The sequence below is a fragment of the Peromyscus maniculatus genome, chromosome 22 (genome assembly GCF_049852395.1).
Source record: "Peromyscus maniculatus bairdii isolate BWxNUB_F1_BW_parent chromosome 22, HU_Pman_BW_mat_3.1, whole genome shotgun sequence".
Classification (NCBI taxonomy): domain Eukaryota; kingdom Metazoa; phylum Chordata; class Mammalia; order Rodentia; family Cricetidae; genus Peromyscus; species Peromyscus maniculatus.
This window is the reverse complement of record NC_134873.1, coordinates 39353950-39376143: the sequence shown is the minus strand read 5'-3', so window position 1 is coordinate 39376143 and position 22194 is coordinate 39353950. Positions and strand designations below refer to the sequence as shown.

At 45.0% G+C, this 22194-nt stretch overlaps 1 protein-coding gene across 2 annotated transcripts in view; it reads right to left on the bottom strand.

The window, feature by feature from the left end:
- Positions 1-22194, bottom strand: part of Babam2 (BRISC and BRCA1 A complex member 2) — a 380906-nt gene that overhangs the window by 77957 nt on the left and 280755 nt on the right. For both annotated transcript variants that reach the window (XM_006984821.4, XM_076559269.1), the window contains one exon: positions 2507-2606. In XM_006984821.4, coding sequence (XP_006984883.1) covers positions 2507-2606 — 100 coding nt within the window. The remainder of the gene's footprint in view (positions 1-2506; positions 2607-22194) is intronic.

Sequence of the window (22194 nt, the reverse complement as noted above, 5' to 3'; positions counted from 1 at the left end):
AGAGATTGGGTTAATGGTCTTATAGATTGTCTCAGTTTTCTGTTTCCTTTATTGTCTGTATTTTCCTATACATTAGAAGCTAGAGCTAAAGGTATGATTAGACTGGATTAAAGGGTTTTGGCAAGAAATCTTCCTAGGTGATATTGGCTTCATCATTTGGGAAAATCACTCCATTGTAGAGGGACGCTCTTCTTTGCCATAGTGAGTGTATGTTGTGGTATACACACAAAGACGCACACCCCACTTCTCAGGGCGAGCATTCTGCTAATGTATCTCTCAAAGCACGGGAAGACTTGGTTCCCCATCAGTCATTCACTTAATGGGTTCAATATCAATAGGGAGATTCTTCTCTGAATTATTTCATTTGGGGTTGAGAAATGGTGAGCTAAAAAAGTTCTATTATTCCTTTTGTATTTATCAGCAGACATTCTTTATAAAGCGATTTCATCAAGTGGGGGCTTTTTGGTTATCTTGAACTATTGAAAGGGTAAGATAAAATTAAAAAGGTAAGAGAATGCCTAATTTCTTCAAAAATCTTAATATTCAAATGAGAAATATTACAATGGGTGATTTTATTTTGCATTTTTGTATATCCTTGTTAGCATAAAAATGACAATTTCTACAAAAAAATGTTAAATCATTATGCTAGGTAGCCGAAAGTAAGTTATTTATACAATAGCTTCTACTATAAAAACACATTCTTTATAATGGTCTCATTGTGGCTGAAAGAAATAATGACAGACACCCCCCCACCCCCGCACAAAAAAAAACACCAACCCTGTTTTTATTAGCTGTAGCCACACTGTATTCCCATAGCTAAGGAGAGCTCAAGATAAAGTACTTGGCATAACCTTGACACAAGTGTTCCTGATAGCCAGGCTCTACCTTCGAAAAGTAAAACAATTCTATTTATATAATAGCGGTTTATGTCAATTTACAAAAACAAGGCTTACTTTGCAGGCTTAATGCAAGATCAGATGTTATTTTCAGAAAAGAAAAACAGATGATAAGTTTGCTTAAGTGGCTTTGTTTAAAAAAAGGATGAAAACAGTTCTGTGTACTTGATTTTAAAAACAGAAAAGCATTTGAACAGAAACCCACAACAAAACTGGTTATAAAGATAGATTCCGATGTAATTATGGAAACTCATTTGAAGAGACTGCTCCTAAAAGCGGCCCATGCTGTCCTCGTTTAGAACAAACAGAAGAACACCAATTTTAAAGACAAGTAAAATTAATGAAAGGGAACCAGATAAGAAAAACACTGATTCTTATATTTCTGAGAAAACGATATTCTAATTTTTTTTTTTTTTTTTTGAGGAAAATGTATGACTAGAAATTAATCTCAATCGGGGAGCTTTAAAAAGGCTTTTCTTCTCAGTTCTGGAAGACACAATTTACATTTTTCTCTGGAATTCTGGAGCACAGATTTGAAGGCAGTGCAAAGCCCCAGAATGTAAATAAGAGTCCTGCCCTCTACTCTGGCTTGGAGGGGAACCGTGAAGGGAGGAGGGACCTTGTCTCAGCAGAAGCCACCACTCCAAGAAGCTAAGTGCCGTGGAATCTGGGCCAGTCCCACACGTTGTAGCTTTGCCAGATTTCAGTTTCCCTGACATTTAAAAATTAATACTGAAGCCTCTGAAATATCATTGTTCTTTAAAAAATATGTCCTATAGAGAGATGAACTATCTTCTGAATGAGAGAGATAAACAAAAGATCTGTTTTCCCAGCCAATATGAACGAGTCAACAGGAGCAAAGAAAATAACACTTTGGCAATTAAGCCAACTGAGTCACAGTCCATGTGGGATGGGAAAGAGCCAGGACTACCAGTGCGTTAATATCTCTAGTTTTCAGCTAAATATATTGGCTAGGCATTAACAAGTCTATGCTCACACTTTGGGGGAAAAAGTTGACTACCACCACTACAGTAAATTCAGCTATATGCTTCTGAATTCCCATGGCTTCCGAATTCCAAGGGGAAACTTCAGCTAATCCGATCTGGTGGGGAGAAGACCAGCTGACCCGGAATTCTTGCCCCTAGAGGAACAAAAACTCTGGTCAACTGCTCCCAGGCACGACAAGAATGAAGGACAGACAATTAATGGGTGAGATAAGAAAGCAGAAGGAAATGAAGGAAGTGTAAAGAACCATCCTGCCATGGGCTGGCCGTGGACATGTGTGTACACCAGATGACCGGGGAGAAGGGGGTTCACAAACGTAAAACCCTAAGAAGACACAAGATGCACCAAAAATGAGGCGATGCGGGCCTTCTAAGAGTTGACGGAAACCGCCATTAAAACGGGAAGAGATGAAGATAAGAGGTGGAAGCCGGGTCCTCAGAAAAGGGAAAGGAGGAGGAGGAACAGATGAGCTGTCCTTCAGAGTAGGCCAGGCAGAGGCTGAAGGCGCAGGGGCGGGTGAGGGGCGGGAACCCTGATCTGACAGCTGTGGCCGCGCTAGAGGAGGGACTCCCACGAGACACAGGGGGCGGGGGACTTGCCTTTACCTTGTTGGTGAGCAGGTGGCACACCTGTGGCACATAATCAATGAGGCAGCCTCCTCCTGGAAAGGCGGGGATATGAAGAGCCGAGGAGCCTCCGAGGGCACTGAAAAGACAAGAGCACAAAGAACTTGTCTCAGAGCCGAGGCGACATAGGGCATGGTACCCCGCAGACTTGGCATCTCATCATGGTCCGGCCGCCAGCTGACTTGGGTTACTGAGGTTGGACGATGAGCATCAAATGTCTGTATTGGAATTCATTTTGTTGCACGAACAGGTCACACAACTGAACATCCTGCAGACGATGTCACACACAGCAGTACATATCTGCCACTTCTAACTGGCTCAGGGGCACGTCACACTTTCATACTCCACGTTGTGCCAATTTTAGTGCTGGACAAAGATAAGTTGTTCATCAAACCCCTGGCCTGAGCTACAGGGAACTGACAGCCAGTTCTAGAGCTCATCAGCTTTGACCTGTGCATTCTAGAAGACATCCAAGACAAAGGGATGGGAACAAACAGGCCGATCCAATCAATAATTGCTGAGCCAATCACTGAGAGTCAGCCTTGATTCTGAAATAGTCGCCAGAACTTTCACACGGGTGAGACTCTTTCCACAGAAATGAAGTGAACAATGATACAAAGAAACAGTTCAGAAATTTACAACACGGATTTCATTTATCACCCTCAATCTTTCCTGCTGCCATTTTTCTTTTTTCATTTTATTTTAATGTATACATTTCTATACTGTCCTTAAACTCCCCCCTGTAATATGTTGGGAAATAAAACAAAATACCCCAGGCCCTTAATGCTGTGATCATTTCCTGTATGAGTTCCAGCTCCAATGCTGTGAATGAATGTCACAGTAACTACCTGCAAGCTCCTTTCTAGAGAGTGGAGGGCAGGGTGACTCAGTCTAGGGCCATGACACAGAGAACACACTGAACTCGAAATCCTTACTCCACTGACTGCAGATTTCTGAAATTCATTTTCCTGGTAAAGATGAATTTTATGTTTGCTTTTGGGGATGAGAAATCCCAACAAACAAAAAGGCAGGTGATGTGAGGAGGTCGGAGAAGGAGTGGAGATACTCAGCCCTCACTTTGTTGACTCAGATGAAGACTGAGAACTGACAGCAGGCTGTGTGCCCTGGTACCCACTGACAGGTCATCTATGTTCCGCAACTGTCCAGGACCAGGGGGGCCAGGGCTTCTGTCACTACTGCAAGATGGATACTGGAGTCAGTAACACTCTGTGAACTGGGGACCAGCTTTCTGTCCTTACTTCTAACCCCCAAGGTACACTCTCCATCAGGTTCTAATGATTCCATTAGGTTAGAAAACCAATCGGGAAGAAAGTTCTAGAGGACAAAAAACAAGAGTTCAATATTTATGATTGAACTTGTGATTACTGGTTAAATATATATACAATGTAGAAAACTAAAGTCAATACCAAGACCCAGGCTACTCGCAGCTTACTCAGAGAAATCATTGTTGGTATTACAAAAATTCCAAAGTAAGTAAACTAATTTAGACAGTTTCCTGGAATTGATTGACTGCAGTGGGTTTTTGGCTCATATAAAACATTATAGGATAGATCTTCAAGCACTTGTTAAATTGTATAAAAGGCAAACAGTCTACGGCCATCCTCTCAGTCTCTCTCTTCTCCATCTATCTTGATCTCTCTCACATGCCTGTTTTCTCTCTCTCTGCTTGAGCTGTGTCATTCTGAAAAGCAGCCATACAAAAAGCTGTTTATGATGGTGAATAGAGACAGAGGTATGAAGAAATCTAGAGTCTTGCGGCCAGGCCTGTTTCTCTGATTATCAAGAATGGATACTTGTTGCTATTCCGTCACGTCGTCTAATTTAGCCTTCCCTACAACTCAGTGAAGTGAGAACTGCCATAACTTTCTAGGTGAAGAGAGCAAGGCTTAGAGGGAAATTACTGAGGTTTACACAACTAGTCAGTGGTCAACCAAGACTAGACGTCAGGTCTACGTGCCTGTCACTAGCACCCCTGATATTTTTGCTGACATACTTTGCTTCCTGAGAGGAGAGTGAATTTAATCACAAAAGGCTACGGGGTTGGGAAGAACAGCTGGCGTGGCTCCCTAAAGTCCTCAGGTCAGGATGTTGATGAGGAGAAAGCTCCCGAGGCACTCCGATGATCGCTAAAGCAGATACCACAGGGCTCATCTCGTCCGCAGAGCAGGTGGGCCAGCGGCCCTCTTCGTGTTCATACTTCAGCACTCACCCACATCTCCTCAATAGTCAGACTGGCCTGATTCTGGATGCAATGTACTGACCACTCTTGGTAGATACCTTTGAACCATTTAGCTTGCTGTGCTTAGCTAGTTGAAGTCTATCAGGTGTTATAAAAGAGACATAACTGGGCTCGTTTTAAAAGGATGCTTGTGACGGGCGGTGGTGGCGCACACCTTTAGTCCCAGCACTCAGGAGGCAGAGCCAGGTGGATCTCTGTGAGTTCGAGGCCAGCCTGGTCTACAGAGTGAGTTCCAGGACAGCCAGGGCTGCACAGAGAAACCCTGTCTTGGAATAAAACAAAACAAAAGACGCTAGCTTCACCGTGAGTTTAACTCAGGAGTTTCTTAGCGTGTTAGGATACACGACCTAAGATCCAATGTCCCACACCAATAAGTGCTGCTGATTCATACGACAATACCTACCCCATGGATTACAATGAAACATCAAGTTAGGCGCTAATTTGTAGAGATGAAACTAAATTGGCATGTATAAATTTGAAAGTCAGAGTTGGAAAATCTTTCCATCCGACAGTTAGCTGAACAGAACAAAAGGCAATTCCAGCCGTCTCCTTAGCTCTAGAAGATGATCAGAGCAACCGTTTCTGATGAGGATTAATCTATTTCCACGTAAAGGAAACTGCCGGGGCCTTTCGTGAACCTTAGTCAGAACTCTCCACGACTGAAGACTTGACTGGCTGGCTGCAGGGTGACAACAGATGCAGGGAGCCAGCCCGTCTGAAAGCCTGACTTAGGACAACGGGGGCTGACGCTGACCCCTGATGAAACAGCACCTCCTGAGGAAAATGAAGAAAGCATCTTCTACATGGAGGAAACCAGCATGGTGAGGGATGCACGCTCATCCTCCCCTCCCTGTAGAGGTCTTGACTCAAGCATCTCCTCAGCACGACAGAGGTAACGCCACTCTTAAAACAGATCATCTCTCAAGGCATTACGAGGAATAGATTAACAACAGGGGTTATACTAATAGTCAAAAGCACCAAGTACTCCAAAAGAAAATACTAAAACGGCTCTGGGCTGAGTGTTCATGTCCGGGGGTAAATACAAGACACTTTCAGGGACACATGGGACAGCCCCCATGCTCTGATAATGCTCTTGACTTGGGGGTCTGAGGGACAGGGAGCTGTCCAGGCTGCCTCCTCCACGGGACAGTTGTGAGGAGTGTGGGGGGGATAAGTGGAAATGGGAATTTTCAGGACCATAACCAGGAGACAGGTCGCCTCTCGCTCCAAGCTAAAGGGTTACTGCCAACAAAGATCAACAGTCTGCTTAACAGTTTAAAGGTGTCATTTTCCCAAATAAACATATGACCAGGACATCACAGCAAGTCCCTGTGAGGCAGAGGAATGCCAGGGCACTCCATGGCACCGGAGTGTATTTCCTGGAGGCAGGCCAGGACTGTCCTTACAAGTCACTGATGTTTAATGAGTACCTACTTTGGCCAGGCATTCCATAATATCTAAACTCCACGACAACTCTGCCAACCAGACTTAACTAGATCCACTCACAGGTGAGAAAAATGAGGTTCAGAGTTTCAGGATCTTATCCAAGAAGACCAACTACAATGCTTGAGCCTGTCCTTCTGGTTCCAAATTCCTTCTGTTTCATTGGGAAGCCTTCCATAGGAAGACTCGTCTGTCTTTTGTCCGCGTGTTTGTCTGTGTACAAAGTGCATGCCTGGTGCCTGAAGAGGGCTTAGGACCCCCTGGAACTGGAGCTGGTTGTGAGCTGCCATGTGACTGCTGGGAATTGAACCCAGGTCCTCATGAAGAGCGGCAAGTGCTGAGCCATCTCTCTGGCCCCAATACTGAATGCTTTAAAGATTACTCCCTATTTGATCCCAGCATTCTGAAGGCAAAGGTAGATGAATCTCTGTGAGTTTGAGGCCAGCCTGATCTACAAGAGAGTTCCAGGACAGCCAGGGCTACAAAGAGAAACCCTGTCTCAGGGAAAAAAGAAAAATTATTCCCTAAACTGGGTGTGGTGGTTCACTCTGTAATCTCAGGACTTAGAAGGCTTAGGCAGGAGAATCTGTATGAGTTTGAGGTTAGCTGAGGATATGTAGTGAGTTCTGGGCAAACCTGGGCTACAGTACATGTCTTGGTCTTGAAGAACACCCCCTCAAGAAAAGTCTGTTCCTTACCTAAACTAACCATCAAATTTATCTATCACCTTGATTGTCACTTTACTCCTTAGTTTAAGATACATATGTCACAGCTAACCTAGTGGGATTAAAAATCCATATATACAATACACACATATATCACATACACACACTTATATGCACACTTTCTAGACCTGTTGTTAGCGCTTACTTCACTTTGTGATTTCATTTTAATTTTGAGCCATATCAAGAGTCTCTCAGTCCTCAGTTAAGCAAAATCGGGGTATAATACAAAATGGAAAGATCCCAATATGCATGAGAGAAGAAGAAAATAAAAGATAGATTAGAATGAGTACTCAAAAATCACAAGTAGGGGAAATCTAGGGAGCCACACTGGGGCAGAAGGCTCCCAGTGACATCGTGCAGGACTGTCTACACATACTTGTAGTAAAGCTGAACACACTCCATTGCTTGCTTGGAATACTGTATTCTATTTCTTGTCTCTCAATTTTAGAGAAACAGATAAAAATGGAAATGTTCTGAGATAATGACAAAGATGATTAGGCACCCAGAAAATGTTCCTCTTTGGAACAAAGTCTGAAGAAGCTAAAACTGAACTGAAACAATTTCTTAGATGTTTATGGAATTATTAAAAGGACAATTAAAGAAGATGAAGACATACTTTGTGGGTACTGTCAATTAGCTGTTCTCTGCTTAGGGAAAGTATGCATGAAAAGAACTCCAATGGCAAAAAAGGAAATTTAGTCTGCAAATGAATTCCCTGTGGGACAGAGGGCAGACCAACTCCACTCATGAGTCCTAACTAGGTTTGCATTATGCTCTACATCAGGATGGGGCGATGGATAATCTTGATTGTTAATCTAATGGGATTTGGAATCGCTATGGAAACAAACCTCTGGGTGTATCTCTGAGGGAGGGGTTATCTAGATTAGAATAATTGAGGTGGGAAGACCCATTCTAACGTGGGCAGTACCATTCCATGTGCTGGGGTCCTGGGCTGGATAGAAAGGAAAGAGATCTAAACACAAGCTCTGGTTCCTGACTGTGGACACAATGTAACCAGCACCTCCTGCTCCTGCATACCTCCCTTGCCACGATGGACTGTAAGCCAAAGCAAACCCACCCTTCCTTCCTTCCTTCCTTCCTTCCTTCCTTCCTTCCTTCCTTCCTTCCTTCCTTCCTTCCTTCCTTCCTTCCTTCCTTCCTTCCTTCCCTCCCTCCCTCCCTCCCTCCCTCCCTCCCTCCCTCCCTCCCTCCCTCCCTCCCTCCCTCCCTCCCTCCCTCCTTCCTTCCTTCCTTCCTTAACCTGCTTTTGTTCCAGGGACCAAAACGTACCTAATACAAGAAAGGTTATTTCATCTTTCTGATGAGAAGGCTGGAAGGTGAATGAGCTACATAATCCCACTAAGGCGCACAAGGCGGTGATGGCAGTCACAGCTAACTCCAGGTCTCTGATGTAAATCTGCCCGACTCCCAGGTTTTCAGTTACCACTTTTGGCACTTCAAACCCCCCCAACACACAGACCTGATCTCTACTTCTACATGTGGCTTGAGTGTGTCAGGTGATGACCAAGCCCTTGAGGCTTTTTCCAGGAAATCTTACTAAACTTAGCCAAGTATTAGATCTGAAGCAAAAAAGAGTCTTTCTCATTCTAGAAAAAAAAAAAAAAAAAAAAAAAAACAAAAAACTCTTGGGAACCAAAGAGAACCACATAGATCAGAGGCCCTGACCCTTTCCAGTGGAATGCAAGCAAGAAAAATTTACATTTAAAGGATACAGAAGATGGGAATATTTTAATTACAAACAGAGTCTAACAACATGAGCTCTAACCAAGCCTTTGTTCAGTAATGTGCTTTCTTAAGTTTGTTAAACATTTCGGAAAAGCCTTTAAGGGGCAGTAATCTCAACAGATGTCCACCATGAGGATTCTGTTAGCATGTGGAAAGGCATTTTCAGGAAGGCCCCCAAACCAGTAATGGGCTTGGTAGATGTCCTAGTAAGACTTGGTAGAAACCACTTAGAAGATAGCTGGCCACTAGAGACATCCCACGGGGAAGGCTGGGAAAAATTTTTCCCTCTTGCTTCAGCCCCATCCCTGGCCTATGAACTGTAGTTAATTCCATCACAATCTCTTAAAGTAAAACTACTTTCAAATGCCACTGGTCAGGTGTGAGTGAATGTACCTTCTATTTGTTATACATTTACAAATCTGCATTGCCCCAGAAGGGCTTCATGTCGTTGCATTGTGCGGAGCCAGGTTACTTTTCCTATGAACCACCTTTGAAGCATTTTTATCGGATGCATTCAGTAGTTACTCAAACCTAATTTATCTTTCCCAGGAACTCCTTGCCTCACAAAAACATAGGTTTTAAGGTCATCCACAGGCAGATGCAGAGAGTAAGAGGCCAAGCTTTTGCCTCAGAGGAGAGGGCATCTACGTACTTCCTGTTCCGTGGTGTTTTGCTAAAGGCTCCTCCACATGAATGGCACGCACACACAATGCCCCTGTGCTCCAATGACGAGTGTGGAGGTAGCTGGAGCCTGGCTTGCATACCCAAATGAAAAGACACCAGGAGATGAGACTAGCCCAGGAACTGGCACTCCTCGCTTTACAACTTGTTACCATGATGCTCCTTGCTTGATTTCTTACCTTAGCTTTACAAAGTGGGTGAGTGCTCCAAGAGCACTGGAGAGCAGAAAACTGACAGGGTTGGAAGTGGAGAGAACCTACCCAAACTGGAAACGAAACTGGGTTTGCAAAGTTCCACGGCACTAGTAGTTTCCGTGTTTGTTTAAGAAGGATGGGGGAGCTTGTTAAAGATTCACAAAGCCAGGCCCCACCCTAGAAGGCAGTGAACGCATGAGGTCCAGCGGGTCTGAGACGAGGTCTGGGCACTGGCACTCTACCAGTCCACTCGGGCAGTGCGGCACATGCCTGCTGCAGCTGGCCTTCTTCACTCTGACCGTGTTCAGACACTGGACACAGGCAGAGGAGGAGAGCGCACATCTGCCTCCCAGCCCAGAAGCATCGGGAGCGTCTGAGAGGAACCGCCATGAGCTTCAGTTCAGACCGGATTATACAGTGAGTCTCAGGCCTGCCCAAACCACATACTGAGACTCTGCCCCCCACCAAACCCAACCCAAAAGCCAAACAAATACCACCACCACCAAAAACCAAGGCGCGGGAGGATCCAGAGATGTCTTGGCAGTTAAGAACACTGACTGGTCTTACAGAGGACCCAGGCTTGGTTTCTAGAGCCCACACTGGATAGCTCACAACCGCCTGTAACTCCAGCTCCAGGGGCTCTGATACCTCTTCTAGCCCCGATGGGCATCTGAATGTACATGGTTACATACACTTACTCCCAGGTACCACACACATAGACATTAAAACAAACAAAAAACCCAACCAACAAGGGCCAAAAGCAAGGAATTCATTGTAGACAGCAGATCACGTGTCTTGGGCCATACTTAACAGCGTTCTGGCCCACTGAGAGGCCTAACTCCTCAGACTGGCCGGACTACCTATTCAGTAGAGGACTGTGCCTAGAGAGGAAGCAAGAGGGACGTGGCAGATCCGGATGCCCACATATGGTAAATCAGAAACAAAATGAGGTTAAGAAAAGCTATATTCAGTCACAGAGTGAGAGAGATCCTGGAGATAAAGAACCAAGGGCTTCTCGAATGATTCACAGGCAACCTTATCACTTAACTTTCGCCTTTATTCTGACAACTTCCAAAAGGATAACTCTAGATCAGACTGGTACTATAATCAGGACCCGGATAATACACTTCAAACAAACTGTTCACAGCAAACCCTACCTAATCGATGGACTCTTCCTGCATACATCCCACTTTAGGAATGACAGCTCTTGCCTTCTAGTTCCTCAGTGAAAAGCCTCAGCCACTGCCCCACCCCTTTCCTCTTCCCTCACAGGCCATATTGAATGAGCCGTCGGGATCAACTCTCCATCGCCCACCTGGCTCACCGCCCATCTACGACTGTTCCCACTGCTCTCTTCCCAGGCACTCTTGGGCTTTCCTCCCTTATCTCCATCAGGTCTTAACCCAATGCCATCTTCTCGCTGAAGCTTCCTGTATATAGCTAGCCACTTCTACCTGTGGCTGTATACCCTTTTCTGTTATGCTTCCGAAGGCCCGTACCCTTAAAAGACACCCTGTTGGCTATACTAATTTGTCACTGACTTTCCTGACCACCATTTATTAGAATGCAAACTCTTTAAAAATGGGGAACTTTGCTGATTTTGTTTATGTGTATAACCCCAGAAACAAGAATAATGACAAGCTATATTGGGTTTCCAATAAATATTTGTAGTACAAGCTGAACATTCTTAATCTGAAAAATTGAAATCCCAAATGCTGCAGAACTGGAAGCTTTTTAAGTGCCAACTGGTATCACAGGGGAAATTTTCATACCCAATCTTACAGGACAGGTTACAGTTAAAACACAGGCCCAGGACAGCGGAGACAGCTCAGCGGGGTAAGAGTGCTGTGCGGGGCAAGGATGAACACCCTAGATCAAATCCCTAGCTTGAACATAACGACTAGGTATGCCTGCACATGCCTGTAACCCAAGCACTGTGGGGGCAGAGGCAGGAGGATCGCTGGGGCTTGTTGGCCACCAGTCTAGACCCAGGTAGAGAGAGGCCCTGTTTCAAGAGATCAAGGGAGGCATTCTCTTCTGGTCTCCTATTACTCGTAGATTATACATACATGTAAGTATGCACAGACCCACATACCTTCCATACCCCACACATACATATCACACACACACACACAAACCCACAGGTACACCAAAACTATTATATGAGATTAATTTCAGACTATGTATAGAAGGTACATATGAAAGAGAAATAAATTTCTTGTTAGACTTGGGTCTCATCTTGAAGATAGATCTTTATGCATATGGAAATATTCCAAAATCTTAAAAAAAAAATTCTGAAACACTTCTGGTCCCAAGCATTTCAGATAAAGGACACTCAACCTGTATTCCTCCTAGGGTGAAAGCTAGGGCTGGATTTCTCAAATGAACATTCAAAGTTAATAGGAATCTGTATTCTTTTTCTGAGATAGTTTCTATGGGAAGGAAGTTGTTGTTGTTTTCCAAGACAGAGTTTCTCTGTGTAGCACTGACTGTCCTGGATCTCACACTATAGACCAGGCTGGCCTCGAACTCACAGAGATCGGTTTGCCTCTGCCTCCTGAAAGCTGGGATTCAAGGCGTGCACCACCACCACCCGGCTGGGAAGGAAGATTTTTAAGAGTGTAGGGGTCAGCAAACATTTTTGGTAGAGTCAGTTAATAAATATTGCTTTTGCTGCTTTAGAAGACATGTAAATGAATGTGCATGGCTATGTTCCAATAGAATTTTATTTATGGCTACAGAAATTTGAATTCCATACAGTTTGCACAAGTTATAAAACATCATTCTTTAAATGTTTTTCTAACCATGGAAAAACGTAAGAACCATTCTTAGCTGGTGGGCCACACATAACCAGCTGCTGGCTGCATCTGCCCAGTGGGCCACAGCTTGCTGACTCTTGATTGAGGATGAGCTGATGGTTCTACAGAGGCTGAAAAGAACAGACACATCTAGGAAGGAACACAGGCAGAAGGCCCAGGGTGGGGATAGTCGCAGGGACCAAGTCCAGGCCCCTGTGCCGGGCTTCCTTGGAGCTCTGCTGCCTTACTTAGCGCCTGTGCAGTGCGAGCCTCTTCAGGCATGGGCGAGGTGCACACGAGGCGGTTCATGGACCGTGGGAGTGCTTACGATGGCACTCGATTGTAACTGTGCAAGAGCGAGCTATTTATACGATTCCAAACGAAGCTGGAGGCATATTCTGGTGTTTTTAACTTCTATGTTAGGTGAAAAAAGCGGCCTACAAAAGGCTGCCTCCCACCCGAAATACTGGCTGTTAGCTGGTGACTGATCCTCAGAAATATTAAGATGAATCATATATGCTCTTTTCACAGTGCAAAAAGAGATAATTTTAAAACTCAGAAAATGTCACTTTGGATCGTCACAAACCACACAATAGAAAAGCTGTCCAGCCTCGAAGTTGTAAATAAATAGAACCTGCTCCTGCGTGGCCATCTTTTGCTTCTTTTAAACTGTGACGCTTCTTCAGGCCTCGCCTCCAACACTGCACGGTGTCAGAATGACAAGATGTTGAAAGCGTGTTCCGTGTCTAGGCTGGAAGGCAGCCTCGGCTCCCCATCTCTCTTCCCCGGGCACCCCACCCCCTCAACCTAAGGAACCCATGCCCTTGCTCAGGCAGCTGCCTTCTCACCTACACCAGCCCCTGGCTCTCCTGGCTCTCCTGGCTTGCCCAGTTACAAGGCACCGACTGCTGGCAGAGCCTCGTCTTTCCCCGGCACAGAAAGAACTCCGTGTTTCTTTCTCCTTACTGCGCGGAGAAGCAGGTATTTTTGGCTTCGACTCCTGAGATCTGTTTTCTTTCTCTCGTTACTAAGCAGGTCACTGCCGCTCTTTTTCTGCTCTGTCATCATTTTCCCACACTGCCCCGTTTGGCACCGAAGGGAGAACCACATCAAATGGAGGAATGCAACCACACAGTGCCTTGAGAAGCAAAGGGAGGCCTCAGGGTGTGTGTGTGTGTGTGTGTGTGTGTGTGTGTGTGTGTGTGTGTGTGTGAGAGAGAGAGAGAGAGAGAGAGAGAGAGAGAGAGAGAGAGAGAGAGAGAGAGAGAGAGAGAAATCACCATTTTCGGGGCTTGTTCCCCCATAATCAAACCCTCCCTATCGTGTTAACAATGTGGTGGTGTGTCAAAACACTGGAATTCTGCTTCAATCAGCAACCCAAAACTTAATAGGAAAATGAAGCAACAAAATGTTGGTCTTACTGTTAACTTGAGGCTGGGCTTGTATGTAGCATGGGAGGATTTGTTTCCTTATGGCATTCTGGCCAAACCTTCAAAGTTGGTGTGAGCTCTGGGCTATCCACAGAGGCCTCAGGCAGTCTCCTGACCAGCCCTCAGGCATATTTCTTACTTATTTATGTATTGGTGCTGGGGACCGAACCCACTGGCTCATGTTTTTAATTAACCATCACTTGCCCTAGCAGGCAGTCTACTACTGAGCTAGACTGCCACCTTCTTCCAGTTCCTCCCTAGAGGGACACTGTGCACTAGAAGTGGAAGTCCTAGATCCAATAAACCACAGAAGAGCACAGAGGCAGTGTACTCGCACACATTTGAGACACGGCCAGAGACCCGGACGAATGGGACGACATTTGCCCAGCTGGTATGAACAAGACCCCGTCTTCCATTCTCTGCTTTGTAAGGAAACCAAACTAAACCTAACCAGCGACATTGACGCCGCTAGCAGCAGTGTGGGCAGGTCTGGCTCCGTGACCCTTACAACATCTGGAGTTATCGCAAAGCGGCCTGTATCAACGGACTGTTTGCTAGTTAATTAAAAACATGTGTCCAACAAGTAAACCATTCAGGGACTAAAATAAGATGCCACGATCCCAACCAGGATGTTTAGAAGTCACATTCAATGTCTTCAGGATACGGGGCTATGGCTGATGTTTAATGACAGCCGGCGCGTGCTCATCATCATGGAAAACAGCACTTCGAGGCGGAGCACTTGTAGTGATTTTATCTTTGTGACTAACATGGGCAATTAAGCGCTTCATAAAATGAATGTCGGTATTTTTGCCATTGTTTTGGTCTGGCTTACATGCCATTTTGGCTACTGTTGGAATCAGCCTGTTCTCGAACATCACTTGTAGACTGTGGATGCTGTCTGCAGTACCAGGCAGTGGATCTCCCCTTTCTTCTGTTCCCACAGAGCACATGCAGGCAATGGGCATGTCTTCCACAGACTCTCTTGGAGCTGGAGGAGACATGTGTCTTTTGAAAACTAACAAGATCCTGTGGCTGGTTCTGCTGCAGACCCATAGGACCAACTGTACAATGGGTCGCCCTGGCACAAGGAGCCCTGTCAGGCCCACAGAAGGCAAAGACATCTACCCAGCATTCTCAGCTAAATGCAACTGATGTTCTCCCAATCTGGGGGATGTCCAGCCTGTCCAGATCTACCTTCAAGAGCCAACTCACCCATGTAATTCTATTTGCCCATTGACCTTCCCACCCTGTTTCAAGCCCCTTACTCTCCCCCCCCACCCCCCACCCCGCCTCCTAGTAGCTGCCCAGTGGGATAGACCATGGTCATGTCAAGAGCAGAGTGATGGAGGAAGGGAGGGAGGATGGAGCCAGAGGACCAGGATGCGGGTAGGTGCTTGCTTAGACACCCTTGCCTACATTGTGCCGCTGAGATGCCCAGACCTGGGGGTAGCTGGTGACCATCAAATGCCTGTAGGGTGAGCATAGGATGCTGTCATACTGCCCAAGCAGGACACAGGTACCGGATGGCAGCACACCCACTTGCCCACCTCTGCGCTGAGAACCACCATCCTCCCAAAGCCAATGGCAAGCAGAAGGAGACATTTGGGGAACAGGTTGCAGAGAGGAAGTAGAGGAGAACAGATGACGAAAAGGGGCAGGTGGGAACTTGGAGAGCTGACGGACTAAGGATGCTAAAGGTAGTCAGTGTTTTCACCCCAAAAGGTGTATTCCAGGGGCTCCTGTCACTGGCGGTTTCCCTCACTAGACAGTTCACTTACTAACAGAATAGTGGAGGCTCAGTTCTGTTAACAGCCATCTGTGCAAAACTGGGGAGCGGCTTTTGAAAAGCAGGACTTATTTATTATTTTTAATTAAAAAACATCATTCTAAACACTATTTTATTCAATTCTCTGAAATAGGTAATTAACAGCCATGACAGTAATGATGGCCTAACTATTCCCAGGCAAGGCTACTAGAGAACATGCCTGAGGTAGAGCTGCGGGGTGATCTCCTGCCTAGGGGGATGAGCTTGTGGGCCTGCCACTTGGAAGAATATGCCCTCCCTCCCTCCCTCCCTCCCTCCCTCCCTCCCTCCCTCCCTCCCTCCCTCCCTCCCTCCCCCCTCCCTCCCTCCCTCCTTCCCTCCCTCCCCTCATTTCCTTACAGAGGAAGAAAGACTTAGAAAGGAAATGGATTCTAGTAGATGAGTCCAAGGCCAGTTTCACTGGCCAAATACTATAGAAGTTGGTTCAGTGACTTTTTCAAAATGGCTTTCTTGATTGTTTGAAATTTATGAACACTATTGCTTTCCTAAGCATTCAAAAACCAAAACACTCAAAATTTACTAATGGAGCAGTTTTATGGCATAGAAGAAAATGTCCATTATTATGGGTACTGTATGGCTGAGCCATGACACTTACATCTTGCTTCTGTATGAGGTAAACGCATAGAAACCTATGTCAATGGTATCAATGGACATGAAATGATATCACCCAGACTGCCATGGAAGGACACACAGAATGGACCTCTTCAGTTCAACACACTCTTGACTCTCAACAGCCCCAGTATTCTCCAAAAATACACTCCCATAGAACTCAGTGCAGACACTTACAATCATGGAGCACCCACAACTTCTGGGCTGACAGCTCTAAGCATCCGATTATTTATAGTCCACCACAGAGCTTTCAGCCAATCAGGGAGGACCCCAGGCTCACATCAGCACCCCCATCTCCCAGGCAGCCAGAGTATGTGTGTTAGCACAGGCTGTTAGTAACTCAGGGCAACTCACAGTTTAGATGCTTCTTCATTTCAGTGGAGCAAGAGGCTGGCTACCTCAGGCTCACTCACATCATGCCCTCAAACTATTGTTCATTGCCTGAGCAGATTGGACCTCTAACCTATTTGGCATAGTGTATCGGAGTGACCTGGGTCTCCCAGGAAGGCAGAGGACTGAAGCTAAATGCAGGGAAAATAAATAACAAGTCTATGAGGCATGTAAACACCCCTTCAGATCCGTGGACTGAGGAGCTAAATAGACTACAGTCAATCTTCCATTGGGGGATTGTGTAGCCACCGGAGAAAATGAATGAGCGTGACCTACAGATCCCAGTTTAGAAAAATGGTCAGGATATATTACTAAGAGAACACAGCAAGTGGCAAGATCATATGTACTATAGCATAGATTTTTGTGGCTAAATTAGAGGAACAAAAAATTAATTAGAAATACACCAAACTCATTTAACAGAATTATTGTAAAAAACATTAAGCCTATGTACTTCTCCTTTATCAATACATTATGTTTCCTCTCTGACCTTTTGTTGGGGCTAAAATTTGAGAGGCTCTTTTGTCTTGAGGAAGAGGTATCACTTGAGCCAGAAAAGCAGGAGCAGGGAGGTTACAGATGTGGATGGCCATGGCCCCCAAGCATGAATGGGAAGAAGCCAAGGTCCAAAGTGGAGAAATTCAGAGGGCAGAGCCTTCCTGTTCGTGCAGTGATGGTCAGGAAAGGAGCTCTGTATTAAGAGAGGAACTCCAAAGGGAGGGGAATTATTACACTTTATCTTAATCTTGTTCACTGGCCCTGGAAATCACTGTTGGTATATACGACCTTTGTGTGTGGAGGGGTGGGTGGGGGGTGTTCCACAGTTGAGCCGTTTTCGCAGACAAGGACTGTGGACCTGTAAACTATTGGTCTGGAATCTACCATTTAGAAGAGCAGCAGCAATAGCTACTGCCTATGAACACTTTCATGAGCCAGGCATTGGACTGAGAGCTTATGATCTTGATTGAGCCCTTATAAAATCTCTGCGAGGTTGGCAACAGTAGGGCTGGGCAGATTAAGTAAGTGACTCAAAAGAACTCCAGGAAATGTGAGTACCACTTTGGACCAGGCCAACTGATTCCTGCATGCACACATCTCAGCTCCACCTCCCACAGAGCAGCTGGGTTAACAATCACTTAGCTCTTCCTCACCACAGGGTGCGATCAACTGTCTCTCAACCACCGTCTCTGAATTTGAGCATCCTCTTCTAGTTTAAAGCAGTGGATGGACAGGCTGGTGAGAAGATGTTGACACTTGGGATTCAGAGAGCAAGACTGTGCCTTACTGAAGAAAACTGAAAAGGAAATCCTCCAACAACAGAAAGAGACAATCTTAGCGGACAATTGTTCCCGGCAAAGGATGTAGAAAGCGACCCGCTGGTCATGTAAGCACACTGTAAAAGCAGGTGCAGGTACTGGGAAGGCTGAGGGCTAAGCTCGGGACCGGCCTGCTGAGCTGCACCTCCAGCCGGTGTGACTTTCCCAAAGTCCTGCAAGACTGCAGCACTACTTTGATTTTGCATCAGAGACACCTCAGCGGCAGACCCAGATGTTTGCTTAGCATCTCAAGTTTTCTCAACCCTTCAAGCACTGTGATAGAGGCTCTAGTACCCCTCTAGATTCTTTTGATCCCCTTCTCTACAAGCCTCTTTCTTTCAACCGAACCCCCAAAAGTCCCTCAATGAACAGTCTCCTTGTAATCTGTCGTTTTTTTCATATTTAAGTGTGTGTGTTTGCAGGTGTGTGGGTGCACGTGTGTGCACATGTCTGTGTATATGCCTGAAGAGTCTTCCCTGATCACTCTCCCTCCTTATTTGCCGAGGCAGGGTCTCTGGGTTCAACCAAAGCTTATGCATACAGTGAGTTGACAGGGGTTTCCCTGTCTCTGCCTTCAGAGTGCTGTAATTACAGGCTGGCATGCGCACCTGGGATTTACCTGGGTTCTGGGGATCCAAACTCTCAGGTCTTCAACCCTGAGAGGCGAGTGCTTTATTGAGCCATCTCTCCAGCTTCCTGCCTGACATTTTCTTTGAAGAACTTGAAAGTAAATGCCTGGCAGAAGCTTTGAAGAGGGTAGTCATTTGTGGTGGGAAGGAAGATTCCCCAAGATGTCCCTGTCCTAACATCATTGTGCTAGCTGGTTTTATGTCAACTTGACATAAGCTAGAGTCATCGGAGAGGAGGGAGCCTCAGTTGAGAAAGTGCCTCCATAAGTCAGGGATGTGGGCAAATCTGTAGGGCATTTTCTTAATTCGTGATTGATGGAGGAGGGCTTAGCCCATTATGTGTGTTCCATCTCTGGGCTGGTGGTCCTGAGTGCTGAAAGAAAGCAGGCTGAGCAAGCCATGAGGAGCAAGCCAGTAAGCAGCACCCCTCCATGGCCTCTGTATCAGCTCCTGCTTCCAGGTTCCTGCCCTGACTTTCCTCAATGATGGACTGTGCTGTGGAAGTGTAAGCTGACATAAACCCTTTCTTCCAAGTTTCTTTTTGTCATGATGTTCCCTCACAGCAACAGAAATGCCTAAGACAATCACCCTCCACTGCAAAAGGGATTGTGGTGAGATGTGATACAAGCTAAAGACTCAGCCTGGCAGGGTGGCACATGCCGTTAACCCCAGCACTCAAGAGGCAGAGGCAGGCTCTGTGAGGTAGAGGCTAGCCTGGTCTAATGAGTTCCAGGCCATCTAGGGCCACACAGTGAGACCCAGCTTCAAAAATTAAATTAAATTTAAAAAAAGGTAAAGACTTTGACATAGGACATTACCCTGGAGTATGTGGTTGGCACAATTAAATCATGGGAATCTTTAAAAGGAAAAGAAAAACAGAAGAGTAGGGAGATGTGAGTGAGGAATTAGGATGTGAAGCATGTATGAAACTGTGCCAACCACGCTTGAAGGAGGAAGAAAGGTATGTGCTAGGGAAGGTGGAAAGCTCTAGAAACCCAACTGACTTCCAGTTTGGGAGACTGATATCAGTCACATAAGGGAGAGAGCCTAAATTCTTTCAGGAGGCTGAATGAACCAGGAAAAAGATTGTCTACCCCAGTCTACAGTAAATTGGATAGCCCCTGGACACCTGTGATTAGCTCCTAGAGACTCAATGAAGCCTTGAACTTTAGTACTCTAAGACAATAAATCTAGGCTATTTTAAGCTGGTAAATGTTTGGTAACTTGTTAGAGCAGCCATAAATTTTTGTTTGTTTGTTTGTTTGTTTCTTTTTGAGACAGGGTTTCTCTGTGTAGCCTTGGCTGTCCTGGAACTCACTCTGTAGACCAGGCTGGCCTTGAACTCAGAGATTCACCTGCCTCTGCCTCCTGAGTGCTGGGATTAAAGGTGTGTGTCACCACCACCCAAGTATCGACTATAAAAATTTAATGTAGCATTCCAAACACAATTTTTGGAAGAAAGCACGATGAACCGATGTTATCTGTCTTCAGCTAACAAAGTAAGTAATGACAGAAACAGCTCATGTCTCATGGAATAAAAAAGAATGAGTGTATTTTTTTCTAATACTAATGTATATGTTGGTAAAGAAAGAAAGAAAATTCTTTGGAGTGGGAAAGCCAGTTAATAAATAAGAATTAAAAGATGACATTGGAAAGTTATTAATGGATGTTAAAACTAGTGGAGGAAGTATGGTAAGGATATTATTGAGAGTGTCGATATATTTTTGCACAAGTTTCTAATTGATAACATCGAGTGAGGACACCTCATGGACAGTGGCAGAAGGTAACAGTGCCAAGGCTGAGACAACCTGGCGTCACGTGCCTTTGCTAAGAACGCATTCAGAGTGCAATGCCATATCTGTGCCGTCACTGCCAAAGACATCTACCATGAACCTACTCTCGAGGAAGTAGCAAATGAAGTCCAGGGAAGACCGAAATAACTGGGTCTGTGTTCTTACAAACACCAAAGTCAAGAAAGGTAAGAACACAGCAACTGTTCCAGACCGGGAAAAAGTATACAGAGATGTGACAATGATGGCAAAGTGTGATTCGGGGCTGGGTCCTGAATCAGGGCAGAAAGAGAGAAAGGGATGTTATGGGATCAACTGACAAAATTAGAACACGGATTGTGGGTTAGATAATGGTCCTGTATCAGTGACTTCCGGTCAGAACTGCACAACAGTATGTAAGACAATGTTCCTGCTCTTAGGAAGTACAATCAGAAGCATGCTATGGGGGAAGTGGACTATGCCCCTGACTTACTCTCTCTCAGACTGCTCAGAAAAACACTAGTATATTTTGCAAATATAAATACACAAAGGAAATAAGGCAAACACAGCAGGTACAGACAACTGAAGTCTGTAGGTACACTCTAGCCTTTTAACTGTGAATATTAACATGAAAGTTCTGTAAATTATCCTTGTACATTCTTAGTAATGCATTGTTAGGTGTCACACAGAGAATTACAAGCAAATAAGATAGGAGTTCAGCGAGCTGAATCTTTTCTCAATGCAACATAATAGCTGTGCCTTTTCGATGAATGTCCTAAGACTTCCGACATAGTAGGCAAGCAATAAATATCTACAGATTGAACAGCAAGTACCTGACTGTTAGTAAGAAAACCAACATCCCAAATTAGAGAATGGTTGACATGATATGACATAAAATATTCCTCAAAACTTAATGTGACTGAGCCAGAAGAGTGAGGCAGCGAACAGCCCTTGCTTTAGAGTTGAACTGTCTGCTTGGATTGAAAATCTGATTTTCGTCACTTACTATACTGAGCTTGGAACAAGCGGCTTTAAGAGTTTCCTAAGGCGTATCTTGCTCATCTATGAAATGGGAATAACAGAAATACACCTCCCAGTGCCACTGTGGAAGATGGCAGCTTCAGGGAAGGTGTTTAGCAAGTTCCTCACACTGGTTTTTAATTTCAGTTATTATTATTAGCACAGGTTTTAATACTTCTGTGGTTAAGAGTGAAAAACTAACAAAAAAACTAAAATAAGTTTATTTTACTGCCAAATACTTGAAAAACATACCTCTAATTAACTTTTAAAATCCTGTTTGGCCAAAGGGAAAGTGATGGTAAATACTGTAGTCTACAGGCCTCCAATCTATCTGTCACTCAACCTGATCGGGCACACCCTCACCCCGCCCACCCTACTCTCCATCCTTGCCCTGCTTAGACTATGACTTCAGTTATGTTCATCTCAACAGCAAGTTGTTTCAACAAGTTAAGACTTTTTGGTTTTGGCTTTAAAAAAAAAACTTTAGGTCTACAGTTTGTTTTCTTTAATTGGAACAGCTTCTAGATAGCCGGTACTCAGAAGGCTGAGGCAGGAAGATCATAGGTTCAAGGTCAGCCTGAGCTACACAAGACCCTGTCTCAAAAAAAACACCACCTCATAAAAACTCAAACTGCTTCCTTTACATTCTGAATCCACCTATTCAGCCCCTGCACACTCACTTTCCAGCTGGCACCCTCCCTACAGTTCAGGTGGATGCTCAGAAATGCCCTTGTTCAACTAATGATATTGACTACTATCACCTGATAACATCATTTTTTCTTCACATACAAAATGCCTGTGGACAGTCTGATATATATATTGATATATTTTTACA